Source organism: Rhinatrema bivittatum, chromosome 8 (genome assembly GCF_901001135.1).
Source record: "Rhinatrema bivittatum chromosome 8, aRhiBiv1.1, whole genome shotgun sequence".
Lineage (NCBI taxonomy): Eukaryota > Metazoa > Chordata > Amphibia > Gymnophiona > Rhinatrematidae > Rhinatrema > Rhinatrema bivittatum.
The window spans coordinates 48,526,713-48,546,259 of record NC_042622.1 but is presented as its reverse complement, the minus strand read 5'-3'; the positions used below and the strand labels follow the sequence as shown (position 1 = coordinate 48,546,259).

The window sequence follows — 19,547 nt, the reverse complement described above, 5'->3', positions numbered from 1 at the left end:
TGTATTGACTACAAATTAAAAATAAAAATTGAAAAATAAACTGGGGCATGGAGGCTAAAAACATTCCAGCTGTTAAAAGAGGGAGTAAACCCTAAGTAAGTTGAAAAGCCAGTGATAATGTAAAGGATAATTTAGGAGGATAATAAGTGTACATACCAGATTTGAAGGAAATGAAATGTTTGACTCCACATACAGGAAGATGTGTGGTCAAGAATTTGTTAAAGGAGAAATATATGAAAAACATTTAATGAAAATTCGATAAAACGGGATGTGAAGAAAGCAATGAAGTTTAGAAGCAGCAGAAATGATGTGATCGAGGATGGCACAGGTCGGGAGCAACATGGTAGAAATAACTGAAGGATCGCGCAGGCAAAAAACGGAACTATATACACAAAAAGAGAATGAAACAAAAAACGTGCCAGGTAAGGAAACAAGGAAGCAAAGGGAACAAACCTTGTAAACAGGCTTATGAAGTTGTGAAAAACACGTAAAAAATGGGGACAACTAGGGCCAGAGGAGATGACGTAAAGCTCAAGCAGGTGAAAAAAGAAAACAAACAAACTGAATACATGGGGAGTGGAGTTAGAGATAACATGTGGCAGAAGACCAGCACGGATCACAAGAGGACGAAATAAATGAAACTAAGTATGAAAATAAAAATAAAAAATATAAAAAAGGATCCGAAAAAATAAATACCCAGGGAGGGAAGAAATAAACAAGGAGCTAAAATGCACAAAGGGAACAAAAGTTAAAGGAAAACTGACCATTCAGTTTCCTTGTTGATGTCAGTGGGGTTGAGGGAATTGAATTTAAAAAAATCCAGCGTTGTTTGCGACGTGTGAGAAGGGCTGAAAAAGTCCCGCGATGAGGTGGAGGGGATATTACTTCCAATGCAAAAAGGTGCAAGTCAGAAACGGTGGAGCCTATGGTGTGAGAGAGAGAGAGCCAGCCTCTGGGGGTGGCACTGTAGCAAATAGCTATTCGTGCTACTATAGCAGGCCCCCCTAGTCACTCGAGGTGAGGTTCTGGTAGCAATGTAGGGATTAGGGGCCACTTTGACATGCAGAGTGAGACGTACGAACAGAACAGTACAGTCTTGTGAAGATTTGATGTCCTTCGGAGTGAGGAAACTCAGACAATGATGAGATTTGTACAGTGTTCTCTCAACCTAGCTTGATGGACTCTCTAAATAGGCTATTACCATAAAACACACCGCTTTTTATATCAAATGCGATATTTACTGCTTTTTGATAAATCTAGGCCAAAGATTGCTATGTACACACCTTAAAGGAAGCTTGCATCCTGTTTGGTTGATTAGCTCCCTGCTGATTCACTGACCATCTACATGACTTTGTTGTAGCATGCTTTTCTTTTTAATTACCCAGTGTGCTTGCCGTCCTATCCACAACTTTTTGTGACCTTACCTTTTTTTTTTTTCCTGCCATCATTTACTGTGTTGAAAACCTAAATAACTGACATTCCAGTATAGCGCAATGATATCCCAGTTTTCCATAGTATCTTTTATCTATTCAGAATCACATTACTCTTCATATTCCATTTATTTCAGACACACATATGCAGCTGCCTTTGAGGTAGATGGCCTGAACTTCAGGAAAAATGCCATGGAGGATAGCAAGAAGGAACAATTATTGTTACAAATATGTAAACTGAGGCTTAGGAAGTTGATGATATAAACATAGAGTCGGGTCCATGGCAGAAGCAGAATTTGCCCTTTGGGAGCTACAGGCAGGCTTCAAACTAAGCTGCTTCCCTTGTTCATTTATAATATCTGGTTCATTGTGTTTTGTGTCTTTGTCTTTCAGTTGTCTTGAGTTTCAGCTATGTTCTTCTCTCCCAATATGATAATAACTTTCTTTTGGGGAGGAGGGATGGCCACAGATTGTGATATATGTGGTTGGAGAGACACCTAGTAGAGACATAGATTAACGGGAGGGGATCGAAGCCTTAGAAACGTTATCAAAATGCTAAAGAGCCCCGGGTATGGGTCACTCTTGCCATGGATGGATAAAGAGCAGCAACAGTCACCATATTTTCAGGTCTTTCACTTTCATTTCCCCAGCAATTCGATTTATTACTCCTTCACTGACATTTCGTCTATGGAGGACGCCGCCTTGCAATCCAAGGAATTCTATCCTTTCTCTGATGGAGAGTATGCGCCACCTACACAGAGGTAACCCGAATGCATTGTCTACTGCGGTGAAAGGCTCAGGGATCTGTTTCCCCGTACGCATGCGAGCAAAGAATTCTGGTTGCTGTGCTAGTCCACTTGCATGTGCAGAAATAAAAGTCAAGAAACAAGTTGTAGGCGAGACCTTTTTCTATTGAATTTACTGGGTACATCTGTGTCTAGTTTTCAAGAGCTCTGCTCCCTTCATCAGGTTGGCTCTCAGGAGCTAGTCCTTGATGTATCAAGTTAGTCCAATAAAAAGGTATCGCCTACGACTTTTTGTTTTTTGACCTTTTATATTTCTCCCTGTAGGCAGAGATAGGGAGTAAATCAGGCCCTCTGTGCTGTTTTTGGCTACCTCTGAGTGCAATGTAGCGGGGAGCCACATTCCAGCTGCCCACATTCCTCCTGCAGTCTGCACCCATTTTTAAAGGGAAAGCATGTGAGTGTTTTCACTTTGAAAATTGCCTCCCGTATATAGTACACACGCACGTTTTGTGCCGGCTTTTTGTGGGGGTAGAAATTTTGTTGGGAGCGTGCACCGCGTGGAGATTTGAAAGCGCTATCTCTGTGTGTGCGTTTCCTCGCCTGTCCTAAATTTGCCTCTCGGTGTAGCTGAAAGGATTCCTACTTCTTGCCTCACTGAGGGTGGGCACTTTTTTTTAAGTCTGCACATTTGTGCTGGGAAAACGCTTGCTACCTGCCGAAATCTTCTGAAAATTGTGCACTCTTATTTTTCTCCATTAGCTTAACGTGCTGGGTCCAAAAAAAAAAAAAGTGCTTGGAGGACTGGAGTTTGCTCTATTTTATTTTTCTAAATGAAAAATGTTTGTTTTGGCTGTGTTTAAGAGGAATGGGGCAGGCTGAATAAATTGAAAGTCCAAAATAAGAAAAAACAAACATCCAGGGTTCTTTATGATGGCTTTGTGTAATGTGCTACTTTTGAGAGGGGAATAGATGTCATGTCTCGTATGGGAATTTGTATAAGCATCTACCCCAAATAGACAAATTGCTGTTGGACAGACTGGAAGGTCCATATTGGGCTCTGTCTGCTGTCATTTACTATGTTACTGTGTATCTGTGGGTTTCTGTATGTGATGGCAGGTTTGCCTGAGCTTTGCTTTGAATATTTCAGCATGGAGCTTTTTGGGAGGAGAAGGGAGCTGGTCGGGGGATGCGCATGCAATGGCTCTGCGTGGTCTGCTTTTCTGATCTGACAAACAGCAGGGTGTGTACCTGGTATTGTTTGGATAGGACGGTGGGAAGAGGGTTTTTAGAGGGCTCGAAAAGCTGCCTATCTAAAGGATGAACATCTCTCCAAATTCTTGTTTGTAGCCTTTCCATGAATCGTCCCTCATCCCCAAAATCTGACTCTGAGCTGGAGATCAAAAGCCCCGACTTATCTCTTGGAGGAGCAGAATCTCATATGGAGTGGAAATGGGGGAAACTTCCAGAGGTGAGTAAGGGTGGGAAGAGGAACTCGTGAGCCGCAGGTAGTGCTGGATTGGCGATCTAACATGACCCATGAAAATCTACAGAAAAATGACCCATCCCTCTTTCACCCTGCTCGCTCTCACGCCATTGTTGCCACTCAGACTGCCTCGTGCACCTTGCCTTTCCCGCAATCCTGTGGCTTCCTTGGGGGAAGAAAACCTTATTCGGAAGACTTGTCCCTCATTAATCATTCGCCCTGGGCTGGCTCTGCGGCAGTGCAGGGTGCCGCTAGGTGGAGGGATATAGGGGTCGGTTCTTAGCTCGGTGCTCCCACTCTCCAGGGTCGGCAGGGGCTGGGGATGCTGCAGGGGAAGTGTTTGCGATCCTCGGGGGCGGGGAGGAAGGGAGCAATAGGCATCGTGCAGCGTCGGCAGCCAGTGGCCCCGTGACTGCAGGGTTTCCAGAAGGAGTCCCGGCACGTGGCGCCCCTCCCCCCAGCTGAGGACTGGCACTGTAATGATGGGGTTGGCAAGTCAGGAGGGGGGATGTAAGAGGGAAAAATCCCTGGGTAGTTCTGAATGAAGACGCATGGGGCTCAAAGCCGAAAGGAGAAGGAGAAATCTGCCAGATCAGAAATCCAGCAAGTGCCTTTCTATCCAGTCGGTCTCTGAAGCCTCCGATAGCATCTGTGACATCTCTGCCTTTCCCTGTACATACCCAGATCAGTTTAGACAGCGGATTGTGTCCCCTGTCCAGCAGATGGAGCCAGAGAAAAAAAATAACGGAAAGGCATACCATATATGGGCATAGCTCACCCTGCGCTCCTCTGTATTTCTCTGGTTCCAGCAGAGAGATATATATATAGATATATATAGAAAGATATAGATAGATATATATTGGAACAGAGTTTTTAAATTTACAGGAGACAGTTCTGTCTCCTAGCTCTTAAGGAGTCCTAAGGGGGATTTCCCCTTGATTATTCAGCCTAGGACTCCAATTCCCGGTAGCCATAACAATTTCCCTGCACAGGGGTGATACTGGTGGTCTAGTCACTCCCCCTTACTATTTTGGTCTCCCCTGAGATGTTCTTACCTCAGGTCCCCTTGCAGAGACGTTGCCATTCATCTGTTGTGGTGAAAATTCAACAAAGTTTAAAAAAAAACAAACCCAAAGGGGATTAAAGGAGACAGTATTTCTGCTTGTTTTAATCTGAAGCAGAGGGAAAAAGTCTTTTTATGCGGCTGTTACGCCGACCGGCAGGGATTTAAGTGCCTCACAGCTGTTTTGCCGGCTCCTGCGCTTCACTATTTTTTTCAACTCAGCTGATTTCTTGCCGCCCGATGCCGAGGTCTCCTCTATGCCTCTCCTGCGAGGAGCCTGCTTTGCGGCTCTCCATGAAGGGCTCTGCTCTGTCTGCTTACCCGGAGGGGAAGGACCCTCCAGAACTGCTTCTAAGTCAACGACCCGGGGTCAGGTCGCTAAGCATGCGTCCAGGCTGGCTCTCCCTCAGAAAATCGCAGGAACGGTGGCCATTTTGTGCCCGGACCTCGAAGCAGTTTCAGAGCCTCAGGGGGGAGGGGAGCCCGATTTACTACACTCCGCCTGACTTAAGCCCCATGGGGGCCCCCCTGTTACAAATTTTGATTCTCAAGGGGCTCCTCCCCCACAGGTACCTGACAAGCCTTAACATGGTTTTTCCACAGAGTTCATGCTTCTTCTACACAGGTCTTTTTTAGCCAGCTTGGAGGCACAGGGGGATCCCGTTCCATGCCCTCCCCTGGCTAAGATTACTCATTTGGTCTGTGGCCAGGGCTCTGGCTCACAGGACCCGCAGGGGGCTACTAGGGTCCAACCTGTACCTGGGGGCTCAGATACTCTTCACCCTCTGCAGCCTGCTCCTTTGCAAAATCCTGATTCAGATCCTGGTCTGCTACTTGAGAATCCACCCGTAGAAGGAGATGACCCACGGGTCCTGCGGTTATTTAAATGCGAGGAGCTGGATCCGCTTATTCCCTTTGTTCTGGTGAACTAGGGATTGAAGTCCCATCGGAAGATACCACCAGTGCCTCCACTTCTGTCAGTGCATCCACTTCCCGCACCATGGATCCAGTCCTAGCTGGCTTATGGGCTCCGCCTCGTACCTTCTCGTTTCATCCTATGCTTATACAGCTCCTACTCTGGGAATGGGAATCCCAGCAGGGCGATGGATAATCTGTATCCCCTGCCAGATCCGGCCCTCGACATGCTTAAAGTCCCCAAGGTTGATGCTTCGGTGTCCGCAGTCACCACACACACTACCATCCCAGTGGTGGGGTCGATGGCTTTAAAAGATCTTCAAGACCGCAAGTTGAAGCTGTACCTCAAGTGAATCTTCAAGGTGCCGTCCTTAGGGGTCCGCACGACGGTGTGTAGCAGTCTCATGCAGAGGGCGAGCCTTAGGTGGGTTCAACAATTACTCAGCACCCAGAACCTCCTGGCTGCAGAGACCGAACAAGCAGAGCAGCTCTAAGGGGCGACTATGTATGGCGCTGATGCCCTTTATGATCTCCTTCAGGTGCAGGCAAGAGCCATGGTCTCCGCAGTTTCCGCTAGGCGACTCCTCTGGCTACGTAACTGGGCGCCGGATTCCTCTTCTAGTTGCAGTTGGGCTCTCTTCCCTTTAAGGGTAAGTTGCTTTTTGGGGAGGACCTGGAACAGCTTATTAAATCCTTGGAAGATGACAAGGTTCATAAGCTGCCTGAGGACTGCCCTAAACAGTCCAAATCCTTTTTTCCTTCGCGTTCTCATTTCAGAGGTCAGCACAGGTACAACAAGCTGCGTGGGTCTTTTCAGCGGAATACCCCCTCCAGATCTTAGGCATGGTCTCATTCCTTTCGGGGACGTCGGCCGTTCCGAGCTGGAAACCCCCAAGGATCCGGCGCCAAGTCCTCACAATGAGATGCGGAAGGCCCATTCCTCTGTTCCCATCTTTGGTGGACGTCTGTCCCTTTTTCTCGGGGAATGGGCCAAAATTACTATGGATCAATGGGTCCTGGATGTGATTGGATACTGTTAGGCTTTAGAATTTGCTCGAGACCTTCTGGACTGCCACCTGATATCTCCTTGCGGCACTCTGAAAAGGCCTGTGGTGTGTCAAACCCTCGACAGACTCCTGGAGCTAGGGGCCATAGATCCTGGTCCTCCAAACGAACAAGGATCTGGCCCAAGAAGGATGGCTCTTTCCGACCGATCCTAGACCTCAAGTGGGTCAATCGGGCTCTCGAGGTTCCCTATTTTCAAATGGAAACCCTGCGGGCGGTCATAGCGGCGGTTCGCTCCGGCGAGTTTCTGGCTTCTCTTGACCTTCGCAAGGAGCACCAAAGATTTCTTTGCTTCGAAATTCTGGGCCGGCACCTGCAGTTTCAGGCTCTCCCGTTCGGATTAGCCACCGCTCCTCGCACGTTCACCAAGGTGATGGTGATAGCAGTGGCTTTTCTTCGGCAAGAAGGAGTCCTAGTCCATCCCTACCTGGACGACTGGCTTATCCGGGCGAAGTCGATGGAGCTGTGTGTGAAGGCAGTGAGCCATGTCATATCGCTGCTTACCTCCCTCGGATGGATAGTCAACTACTCCAAGAGCAACCTCAAACCCTCTCAAGTTCTGGAATTTCTGGGAGCTTGTTTCAACACCCGCGAATCCAAGGTCTCCCTATTCAACGCCAGGGCGTTCAAGCTCATGATCAGGTACAGCTTCTCGTATCTCTCTCTCAGTCCACGGCCTGGGATTACCTTCAAGTACCTGGCTCCATGGCCTCCACCATAGATTTGGTTCCCTGGGCATTTGCGCATATGCGACCCTTGCAGAAAGCTTTGCTTGCCCATTGGAAGCAGGTTTCAGAGGATTTTCGGGCAATTCTACCACTTCCCGAATCTACTGTTGTCAACATACGGTGGTGGCTCTCTCTCGACCACCTCTCGAAAAGAATGCCTCTGGAGTCTCCCCAGTGGATGATTGTGACAACGGATGCCAGCCTCTCCGGCTGGGGGAGCGGTGTGTCAGTCTCTATCGACTCAGGGCCGGTGGTCCACAGTCCAGTCCAATTGGCACATCAATCATCTGGAGGCCCGGGCGGTCCATCTGGCTCTCAAGTTCTTCCTTCCCTTGCTTCGCCACAAGGCTGTGAGAGTCCTCTCAGACAATGCGACGACGGTGGCTTATATCAATCGCCAGGGGGGCACCAGGAGTCGCCTGGAGGCCAGCAAGCTGTTTGATTGGACGGAGCATCACTTGGAATGCCTGGCGGCCTCACACATTGCGCGGAAGGAGAATATTCAGGCCGACTTCCTCAGTCGTCAGTTTCTCAACCCCGGAGAGTGGGAATTGTCAGAAGAGGTGATGTACCTAGTCATACACAAGTGGGGGGTTGGCCACCTTGAGAAACGCACAAGCTCCCAGGTTCTTCAGTCGCAGAAGGGAACACAACTCGGAGGGTGTGGATGCTCTGGTCCTGCCCTGGTCCAGCGATGTCCTCCTCTATGTATTTCCCCCATGGCCTCTGGTGGGAAAGGTACTCCGAAGGATAGAGGTTCACAACAGGCCGGTAATTGTCATCGCGCCAGAGTGGCCCTGCAGACCGTGGTTCGCAGACCTCGTGAATCTTGCGTCAGACGGCCCCCTTCGACTCGGTCACCTCCACAATCTCCTCTGACAAGGTCCCGTATTTTTCGAGCAGGCGGATCGCTTTTGTCTAGCGGCCTGGCTTTTGAACGTAGGTGTCTAAGAAAGAGAGGCTATAAGGAGGAAGTCATCTCCATGCTGTTGCGGGCTCGTAAAACCTCTACGTTGTTGGTGTATGTTCGGGTTTGGAGAGTGTTTGATAACGTGTGCGGAACTTGGGGTTTCGACGCGCAGGGCCTCGGCCTCTCTAGTTCTCTCCTTTCTCCAGAATGGTCTCTCCAATGGCTTTTCTTTCAACTCCTTGCATGTTCAAGTCTCAGTTCTTAGCTCTCTTTTGGGGAAATTAGAGGTTATGCGGTGGCAGCCCATCCAGATGTGGTGCATTTTCTTAAAGGGGCTAGGTATTTGAATCCGCCCGTCCGGCATACATGCCCATCTTGGAGTCTTAACCTGGTCCTTCGGTTCTCTGCAAGGTGTCTTTTGAACCTCTACATCTGTCCACGCTCAAAGACCTCACGCTTAAGATAGTGTTCCTGGTGGCTATTTGTTCGGCCCGGAGGGTATCTGAACTGCAAGCTTTATCCTGTAGAGAATCCTTCTTGAGGTTCTAGGATTCGGGGGGGTCTCTTTAAAGACTGTTCCCTCTTTCCTGCCAAAGGTAGTCTCCTCCTTTCATGTCAATCAGTCAGTGGAGCTCCCTGCCTTTTCTCAGGAGGATATTGCTAGCTCAGCTAGTGGTGATTTACGCTGTTTGGATGTTAAGCGAGTTCTCTTGCACTACTTACAGGTCGTTAATGATTTCGGAGTTTCTGATTATTTCTTTGTTTTATGGAGCGGCCCTCATAAGGGACAGAAAGCCTCTAAAGCTACTATAGCTCGCTGGCTAAAGGAAGCTATTGTGTCCACGTATCTCTGCCGGAGCCAGCTGGTTCCGGAGGGTCTAAAGGCCCATTCGTTGTGCCTGCAAGGTACTTCTTGGGCAGAGAGCCAGCTGGTTTCCCCGCAAGAAATTTGCAGAGCAGCCACTTGGAAATCCTTACATACGTTTGCTTGGCATGATCGTCTCGACGTTCAGGCACCTATTTTTGGTTCCTTCGGCAGACAGGTACTCCAAGCGGGACTGTCTTGGTCCCACCCTAACTAGGGAATCTTTGGTACATCCTGCTGTCTGGACTGATCTGGGTATGTACAGGGAAAGGAAATTGGTTCTTACCTGCTAATTTTCGTTCCTGTAGTACCACGGATCAGTCCAGACTCCCTCCCGGACTACTTTTTCAGTCTGCTCGTAGTCTTTTTTTTTTCCTTTTGCAGCGCTGGTAAATGCCTTTTTTATCCTACAGAAGTATTAAATAAAGGATTCATAAGGCACCGGATGTTATTTTCACAATTGTTAAGAGCTATGTATAACACTGTTCCAAATTAGCGTTATATTATTACTGTTGAATTGTTTCTTGCTTGACTTTATTCGATTTCTTTTTCTGCTTTGTTAATGTTTATATCAAGGAGCACTGGGTGAGCTATGCCCATATATGGTATGCCTTTCAGTTATTTTTTTTCTCTGGTTCCATCTGCTGGACAGGGGACACAACCCGCTGTCTGGACTGATCCGTGGTACTACAGGAACGAAAATTAGCAGGGAGGAACTAATTTTCCTATACTCAGGCTTCGTGGTTGAGCTTGGGAATTTGTTTTATGCTGTCCACTATGTTCTGTGTAATGCCTTGGATGCCTTTATATATTAAAAAAAAAGCAGAGGAAATGCTGTAAAACCTAGTTAAATAAAATTTGACTCCTCCCATGGAATGTGCCCAGTTCCTGTTGCATCGCTGCAAGAGACGGGGAGGCCGAGCCAATCTGGGCAGTCAGCTGCTGGCTGGGTGGCATGTTTCAACTACCTTCCTCCTTCCCCAGCTGATTTTTCTCCCCTCCCGCTCTGATCGGGTGGTAGGAGGAGGAGAGGGAGAGGAGCGGCATCTGGGGGCCACGTCCTCTTCCTCCACCATCCGGGACCTGTCCGCTTTGAACCATGTGGCCGAATGTCCTCCTGCATGATTCAGCAAAGGAGGAGGGATGTGGCTTGATGTGCTGTTGCCACTCTCCCCCCTTCTCCTGCTGCTCTGCCAGCGCTGGGAGGTGGAAGAGGGTTCAGCGAGCTAAAGTGGGGTTGTGTGGCTGGGGGATGGTGTGAAAGAGAGAGGATGGGGATCTGGATGTATGTGTGGGTATATTGGTACCTGGGATGGGGAGAGAGAAAAAGAGAGAACTAAATAGGGAACAAGGAGAGACGATGAAGACCGGAAGGTAGGATCACGAAGGGGGAGCCAGGGGAGAAACACCTTCCTCTTCTCTGTGGTCGTCCCCTCCCCCCCCAAAACCCCCCCCCCCCACAATTTCCTCTTCTGTTGCCCCCCACTTGCCATCCTGATCTTTCCATCTCCATAACCCCAATTCTCCATCCTCTTATCCCCCATCGGTGATCTCCTCCTCCCCCCCGACATCACTACCTGAGATTCTACACTTACAGAACTCCAAAAAAGAATCAAATACATTATTCAGGCACCAAGCAAGTTTTGAAAAGTATTGTATTTTCTAACTCTTACTTAAGAACATAAGACCTACCATACTGGGTCAGACCAAGAGACCATCAAGCCCAGCATCCTGTTTCCAGCAGTGGCCAATCCAAGTCACAAGTGCTTGGCAAGTACCCAAACATTAAATAGATCCAAGCTACTATTGCTTTATTAATTAATAGCAGTTTATGGACTTCTCCTCTAGGAAGTTATCCAAACCTTTTTTAAACCCAGTTACACTAACTGCTATAACCACATCCTCTGGCAATGAATTCCAGAGCTTAATTATGCGTTGAGTGAAAAAGAATTTTCTCCGATTTTGTTTTAAATGAGCTACTTGCTAACTTCATGGAGTGCCCCCCTAGTCCTTTTATTTGAGAGAGTAAATAACCGATTTACATTAACTTGTTCAAGTCCTTTCATGATTTTGTAGACTTCAATCATATCCCCCCTCAGCTGTCTCTTCTCCCTAAACTCTTTAGCCTTTCCTCATAGGGCAGCCATTCCATCCCATTTATCATTTCTTACCCTTCTTTGTACTTTCTCTAGTGCGACTATATCTTTTTTGAGATGAGGCGGCCAGAATTGTACACAGTATTCAAGGTGCGGTCTCACCTTGAGGTGATAGAGGCATTATGACATCCATCCTTTTATTCGCCATTCCCTTCCTAACATTCTGTTTGCTTTTTTGACCGCCAAAGCACACTGAGCCGACAGTTTCAATGTATTATCCACTATGATGTCTAGTCCTAATATGGAACGTAACATTGTGTAACTATAGCATGGGTTATTTTTCCCTTTATGCATCACCTTACACTTATCCACATTAAATTTCATCTGCCAGTTGAACACCCAGTCTTCCAGCCTCACAAGATTCTCCTGCAATTCATCATAATCTGCTTGAGATTTAACTACTCTGCATAATTTTGTGTCATCTGCAGATTTTTTTCACCTCACTTGTTGTACCCCTTTCCAGATCATTTATAAATGTTAAAAAGCACCGCTCCAAGTACAGATCCCTGCGGCACTCCACTGTTTACCTTTTCCCACTGTGAAAACTGACCATTTAATCCTACTCTCTGTTTCCTGTCTTTTAACCAGTTTGCAATCCACGAAAGGACATCACCACCTATCCCATGATGTTTTAGTTTTATTAGAAGCCTCTCATGAGGGACTTTGGATTTTCAGAAGGCGTTCGACAAATACACCACATCTACCGGTTCAACTTTATCCACATGTTTATTAACCCCTTCAAAAAAATGGGAGGTTTGAGAGGCAAGACTTCCCTTGAGTAAATCTATGCTGGCTGTGTCCCATTAAACCATATCTGTCTAAATGTTCTGTGATTTTATTCTTCATAAGTTTCCTCAATTTTTCCTGGCACTGAATTTAGGCTCAATGGTCTATAGTTTCCCAGATCGCCCATGGATCGATCCCTTTTTAAATATCTGGATTACATTGGCCACCTTCCAGTCTTCAGGTACAACGGATGATTTTAATGATAGGTTACAGATAAATGGCCGGCACACGTAAAAAAACGGGGGTTACACGTGCGGCCGGGCCTTGTGCCCACCGCGCACATTTAAAAAGGGGCCCAGCTGCACACGTAACCCTCATGCACATGAGCCTGGCCAAAGAAAAGGGGCGGAGCTGGAGGTGGCCGGTACAGTGGCCATTTGCTCAGGAGTTGGTGTAAGTTTTAAAACTAGGAAAAAAAAAGGTAGGGCATTTTAAGGGGACGGGAAGGAGGGTAGGTGGGGGAGGCCTGATCTCGTTGCCCCGCATAAATTGCATTTTTCAACCCCTACTTGCGTGCGCCGCCCCAGATTTTGTAACATGCGCGCACATGGACACTCGTGCATATGTTTTTAAAATCCACCCCAAATTGTAATAGGTCTGAAATTTCATTTTTGAGTTGTTTCAGAACCCTGAGTTGTATACCATCCAGTCCAGGTGATTTACTACTCTTCAATTTGTGAATCTGGCCTACTACATCTTCCAGGTTCACTGTGATTTGGTTCCGTTCATCTGATTCATCACACTTGAAAACCATCTCTGGAACAGGTATCTCCCCAACATCCTCTTCAGTAAGCACAGAAGCAAAGAATTTTAGTCTTTCTGCGATGGCCTTATCTTCCCTAAGTGCCCCTTTAACCCCTCTATCATCTAGTGGTCTAACTGACTCTTTTGCAGGCTTTCTGCTTCTATGATGGTATTTTTTAACAATGTCCACACCTGTTGCACTGTCTTAACCTTTTTAGCTGCACCTTTTAGGTTTTTTTGTAGCTATTTTTCAGATTTTATCAAAGTTTCCCTTTTGAAGGTTTAGTGCAAGAGCTGTGGATTTACTTACTGTCCCCCTTCCAATCATTAATTCAAATTTGATCATATTATGATCACTATTGCCAAGCAGTCCCACCACTGTTACCTCTCTCACCAAATCCTGTGCTCCACTGAGAAATTAGATCTGAAATTGCCCTCTCTCTTGTCTGTTCCAGAACCAATTGCTCCATAAAACTGTCATTTATTCCATCCAGGAACTTTATCTCTCTAGCATTTGCTGATGTTACATTTCCCCAGTCAATATTTCGGTAATTGAAATCTCCTCTTATTACTGCACTACCAATTTAATTAGTTTCCCTAATTTCTCTTAGTATTTCACTGTCCGTCTCGTCATTTTGGCCAGGTAATCTGCCACAGGAAGCTGGGGTCTGTGTCTGGACGGGCCAGACAGTGCAGTGGATGATATTGTTTTTGACATATTTGGGCCGTTTCCAATGCTTTGTTAAACCATTGTGCCAGCACTCTGATGTTTGTATGTCTCTGCATTCTAAGGAGAAGAGAATTGCTCTGAAAATGCTGTAAGGTAATAGTTTGCATAAATTAGTGATAATAGAAATGTTTTTTCTTCTATAATACCTTTTATCCAAACAGGATCCTAATGCACTTTACGGTTTAATGCTTCAGAAAAATACTTTACAGCCCCTCATAGGGTGAAAGGATGGGCCACAATGGTTTTTATGACAGTCACTAAAGAGTAAAGGGCTGAAAGCAGAGTCTCAATATTGTCTTAATACAGTTGTGCAAACGTGGGCACGTGAAGATAAAGTGATGTGTCCGCAGTCACATTGGTTCCATTTGAACCTACAAGCCTTGAGAGCACTCTCAGTTCACTGCTGTAACCATTAGACATTCTTCTGCATATCTTAGTATGTCTGTAGTGGCTAAGCTCCCATCATCTTCTTCTTCTTTTTTTTTTTGTTATTATTGTTGAAGGTTTCAAAATTGGAAAGAACAGATCTTCCCAAATCAGCCCGAAACAGTCCTTCAATTACCCTGAAGGACTGGGCCACACATGATCCCCTGGAGGCTCCAAAAAATGACTCCATCTTCGCCATCGAGCCCTGTGAAACCACCCATTTCCAAACTATTGCCGCAGATTTTCTGGATGACCTCGGAAACATGTACTCAACTGGTTCCTCGCATCCCACTCAATTACTTCGCCCGGAACCTCTCTTCCAATGTGATCCTTCCACACTGGGAGCAGCATCCCAAGCTGAAACCACATGTACTGGAGAGAGAGAATATTTGCAAAGGGAAAAGCAAACCATGGCAATGAAGCATAAACTGGAAAGACAAAAGCCAGTGGTGGCAACAGAAATGAGCGAAGAGCCAAAACTGGAGGCATTAAAATTGGTTTTGCACTTGGAGGAGATGCCTGGCACAAGCCAGACAGGCTTGGAAAGCACTAAACCTGCAGGATATGATGCCAGCACTGGACTGAAATCCTGTAAACAAAGCAAAAAAGGTGAGAGGAGCTGTTGGTCTAATTGTAGATAGTGTTGAATCCCGAAACCCAAGACTGTGGAGTGATAATATGAGGAGAGTAGGGGAGTCCTAGCATTACAGCAAGTTCTTCCATGGGTTCACGTTCACTCATGTTTCCTCCAGCTCCCTCCTGGCCCTCTCTGTTTTATGTCTCTTAATTAAACTTTACTTTTCTGGTATGACTGGAACACAGGTACTGACAAAGTTCTCACAGATTACTGATACCTGCTAATATGTTAATATTGCCTTCTCATACCACGTTCTTGTAAAAGGAGATGGAGATGCAAGCAATGTCCTAGGATAGCCTGACATAGTAAAGCAGGTCTTTGCTTTGCCCTTCTGGGTCGCCAACATAAAAATATTTCAATGTACCCTTAATACATAAGTCTATCTGCATGACCACGTCTACTGGCTGGAACCTGAAGACAGGGAGAGCAATACTGTTGACATCAGAGCTAAGGTTCCCTGTACGTACTAGGATCAGTCCAGACTGTGGGTTATGCTCCCATTCCAGCAGGTGGAGTCAGAATCAAAAGCTCGAGGGGAGGTCCTATATGACCTCACACCTTGTGCCTCAATCCTCAGTATCTTCTGACTCCAGCAGGTGTGAGCAGGGGACTGATCAGTCCCCAGCACAGGTTTTTAGGTTTTATTCCTTATTTCCTGTATTTTTGAGGAATCAAGAATTTAAAAAAAAAAAAAAATGTAATAGTTATCTAAATATTCCATCTACTTTGTAGTACCCAAGAAGGAGGGCACCTTTCGACCCATTCTGGATCTCAAAACCGTCAACAGGGCGCTTCGGGTCCCTCGCTTCCGCATGGAAACGCTCAGATCGGTGTTAGCTGCGGTCCATCGGGGAGAATTTCTAGCCTCATTGGACTTGACGGAGGCGTACCTCCATATTCCGATCCATCCGGATTTCCAAAAGTTTCTGCGTTTCAAGATACTGGGACAGCATTTCCAATTCAAAGCGTTGCCTTTTGGTCTAGCAACGGCTCCTCGAGTATTTACGAAAATAATGGTCGTAGTCGCAGCGGCACTTCGCAGGGAAGGGATCCGGGTGCACCCGTATCTAGACGACTGGCTCATTCGGGCAAAGTCCCAAAGCCAGGGGGTCCAGGCTGTGGACCGAGTAGTGTCCTTGCTTCAATCGCTGGGATGGATAATCAACTACGACAAGAGCCACCTAACACCCTCTCAGTCAATAGACTTTCTGGGCGCTCACTTCGACACAAGGGAAGGAAAGGTGTTCTTGCGTCCAGAACGGGCGCAGTCATTGAGAGAGCAGGTTTTTCGATTCTTGACACTCCAAGTTCCAACAGCCTGGGATTATCTCCAGGTTCTGGGAACGATGGCCTCCACGATAGACCTTGTACCTTGGGCGTTTGCGCACCTTCGACCTCTACAGAAAGCGCTGTTATACCGGTGGAAGCCAGTATCTCAAGATTACAGTGCGATTCTGCCAATTCCCCCAGCGGCGAGACTCAGTCTACGTTGGTGGCTGGATCCTCGCTCCTTGGCTCGAGGAGTTTCTTTGGAAACGCCGGACTGGTTGATGGTTACTACAGATGCCAGCCTCTCAGGATGGGGGGCGGTATGTCAATCGAGTTCCATCCAAGGCATTTGGACGAAGGAACAGAAACAGTGGTCCATCAACCGATTAGAGACAAGGGCAATACGTCTTGCTCTACAGGGATTCCTTCCGCTGGTTCGTCGGCGAGCAGTCAGGATCCTCTCGGACAATGCAACTGCAGTATCGTACATCAACCGTCAGGGAGGCACAAGGAGTCGTCTGGTCGCGTGGGAAGCGGAAAAGCTAATGCAGTGGGCGGAGCGACACTTAATTCGCTTAGCGGCCTCGCACATTGCAGGTATAGACAACGTACAGGCGGATTTTCTCAGCCGTCAATGTCTGGATCCAGGGAAGCGATGTTTCTGATAGAGAGGTGTTGGGGTCGTCCTCACGTGGACCTCATGGCCACTGCCAAAAACGCAAAGGCTCCGCGCTTCTTCAGTCGCAGGCGGGAGCACGGTGTGGAGGGCGTAGATGCCCTGGTACTTCCGTGGCCCAAAAAGGTCCTCCTTTATATTTATAATTGGTGGGGAGAGTACTCCGTCGGATAGAGAATCACCCAGGACCGGTAATTCTGGTAGCTCCAGAGTGGCCAAGGAGACCGTGGTTCGCGGATCTTCTTCATCTAGCTCGCGAGGGACCAAATCGTCTCGGACACATTCCTCGACTTCTAAAGCAGGGGCCCATATTTTTAGAGAGGGCAGATCGCTTCTGTCTTGCGGCCTGGCTTTTGAGAGGCGCAAGCTGAGGCGTCAAGGATATCCAGAAGCGGTAATTTCCACCTTATTGCGGGCTAGAAAGTCTTCCACCTCCATTACCTATGTGCGGATATGGAAGGTTTTTGAGGATTGGTGTGTGACCCGTTCCATTTCTCCGGGTCACGCCTCAGTGAACCAGATTTAAGCTTTCCTCCAGACCGGACTTGAGATGGGTCTTGCCTATAACTCCCTTCGAGTGCAGGTATCGGCGTTGGGAGCATTGTTACAGTCTGGTTCTCTCTCGTCGCTGTACTCTCACCCAGATATTCTTCGTTTTCTCAGGGGTGTACGTCATCTGAAACCTCCTTCCAGATCACCCTGTCCGTCTTGGAGTCTTAACTTGGTGCTCGAGGCTCTCGGAGGTCCTCCATTTGAGCCTTTACGGAGGGCCACCATCAAAGACCTCACCTTAAAGACTACTTTTCTGGTGGCCATAAGTTCCGCGAGACGTATCTCGGAACTTCAAGCTTTGTCTTGCCGAGAACCTTATCTCCGTTTTTCTGATGACGGAGTTTCCATACGGACGGTACCTTCTTTTCTCCCAAAGGTGGTTTCTTCTTTCCATTTGAATCAGTCGGTAGAACTCCCTTCCTTCTTACCGTCAGATTCCAGACAGCTCCGTAGTCTGGATGTAAAGAGATGTCTAATGCAGTACTTGGCATCCACTAATGACTTCCGTCTTTCAGATCATCTTTTTGTTCTATGGTCTGGCCCCAGAAGGGGTCACATGGCTTCTAAGACAACCATCGCCCGATGGCTCAAGGGGGCAATTGCTGCTGCATATATAGGAAAGGGGCGCACTCCGCCTGTAGGAGTTAAGGCACACTCCCTTAGGGCGCAAGCTGCTTCGTGGGCAGAAAGTTCGTCCGTGTCCTCTCAAGAGATTTGTAGAGCGGCCACCTGGAAGTCTTTACATACTTTCTCTCGACACTATCGTCTGGATGTTCGTGCTCCGGGTTTCGGATCCTTTGGTGATAGTGTTTTGAGAGCAGGGCTGTTATCGGCCCACCCGGAGTAGGGAAGCTTTGGTACATCCCACAGTCTGGACTGATCCTAGTACGTACAGGGAAAAGAAAATTATTCCTTACCTGCTAATTTTCGTTCCTGTAGTACTCAGGATCAGTCCAGACACCCTCCCTGGTGATTGGGATTTATTCGGGGATAAGCCTCTGCTCTCTAAGTCTACTCCTTTTCTTCTCCTAATTTAGCCCTGGGGCTCCAGGGCTCATTGTTTCACAGTTTGATTTACAAGTTCCATGTTGGAGTTGTTTTATCAGTTTTTTAATCTTCGTTCATTCTTGTTGAATAAGTGTTATTCTTGATTCCTCCGTCTCTTCTCTTTGGCTTTGCAAGTCTAGTTACTGAGGATTGAGGCACAAGGTGTGAGGTCATATAGGACCTCCCCTCGAGCTTTTGATTCTGACTCCACCTGCTGGAATGGGAGCATAACCCACAGTCTGGACTGATCCTGAGTACTACAGGAACGAAAATTAGCAGGTAAGGAATAATTTTCTTATGAATCTAATACTTAGGTACATTCCAGATAGGAGGGTATCTAATTATTTAAAAGGGGGCCTTCATGGGAAGGTCTTCACTTTTGTCCGTCATCAGTTGGTTGATGACTAAGAACAAATTGGAACTAATGTTATAAAAAAAAAAAATAAATAAATTTGAATTAATGGTTCTTGCAAAGTTCCCATTGCCTGAGACTTCACCCTTTTTTCAGTTTGAAGACTGTGCAGAACCTGGGAGTGGTACTTGACCCTGCCCTTTCAATGCACCCACATGTAAGGGCAGCGGTGAAAGATTACCTTCTGCAAACTGTGTATTTAGCACAAAATTAAACTGATTCTGGCTACTGCTGATTTCAGGACAACTCTGTAGGCCTTGGTAATATCCCGACTGGATTATTGTAATTCGTTACTTTTGGGCCTGCCATAAACCATCCTCAAAGCATTCCAGACAGCTGAAAGTGCTGCCTCCCACGTAGTGTGAGAGGAGGTGCTGACCTTACAGAACATATCACAGCAACACATTGTGCACTATATTAGTTGCCGATCCAATGGCGGATAAAATTGAAAACTTTGACTTAGATTTTTACAAAGCATTAGACAAAGATTTCCCAATTTTGTTTGAATACAATACTGAAGATTTATAAACCACTCTGATCTTTTAAGATCCTCTGGGCAAAATTTCCTAGAGCTCCCCTCTATAGGCTTAATTTGATTTTCTGAATCCCGAACTATGTTATTTTCAATAGCAGAGCCCCTCCTTTGGAATTCTTTGCTTAATAACATGTACTAAGCATTTTAGGAAACAATTGAAGATGGGTTTTATTTAATCAGGCATTTAGTCTGTCTGATAAATAGTTAAGTGTGGCTCAGATATGACAATGTGTAGAGAAAAAGGATAACATCAGGAATGCCTTGATCATGATGGGGGCCATATTCAGTAGGCTGGTTAGTGAACCAGTTATCCAGCTAAAGTTAGTTGGATAACTCGTCCTGCTGAATATACTTAACTGAAGTTCTCCGGTT

The 19,547-nt window shown here is 46.8% G+C and overlaps 1 protein-coding gene across 8 annotated transcripts in view; it reads left to right on the top strand.

The window, feature by feature from the left end:
* Positions 1–19,547, top strand: part of LPIN3 (lipin 3) — a 159,729-nt gene that overhangs the window by 52,134 nt on the left and 88,048 nt on the right. For all 8 annotated transcript variants that reach the window (XR_003858164.1, XR_003858165.1, XR_003858166.1 and 5 more), the window contains exons 5-7: positions 2,081–2,191; positions 3,524–3,644; positions 14,125–14,656. Coding sequence is in view for 5 of the 8 variants with exons in the window: in XM_029612227.1 (XP_029468087.1) it covers positions 2,081–2,191; positions 3,524–3,644; positions 14,125–14,656 (764 nt within the window). In the remaining 3 variants the exon portion in view is untranslated. The remainder of the gene's footprint in view (positions 1–2,080; positions 2,192–3,523; positions 3,645–14,124; positions 14,657–19,547) is intronic.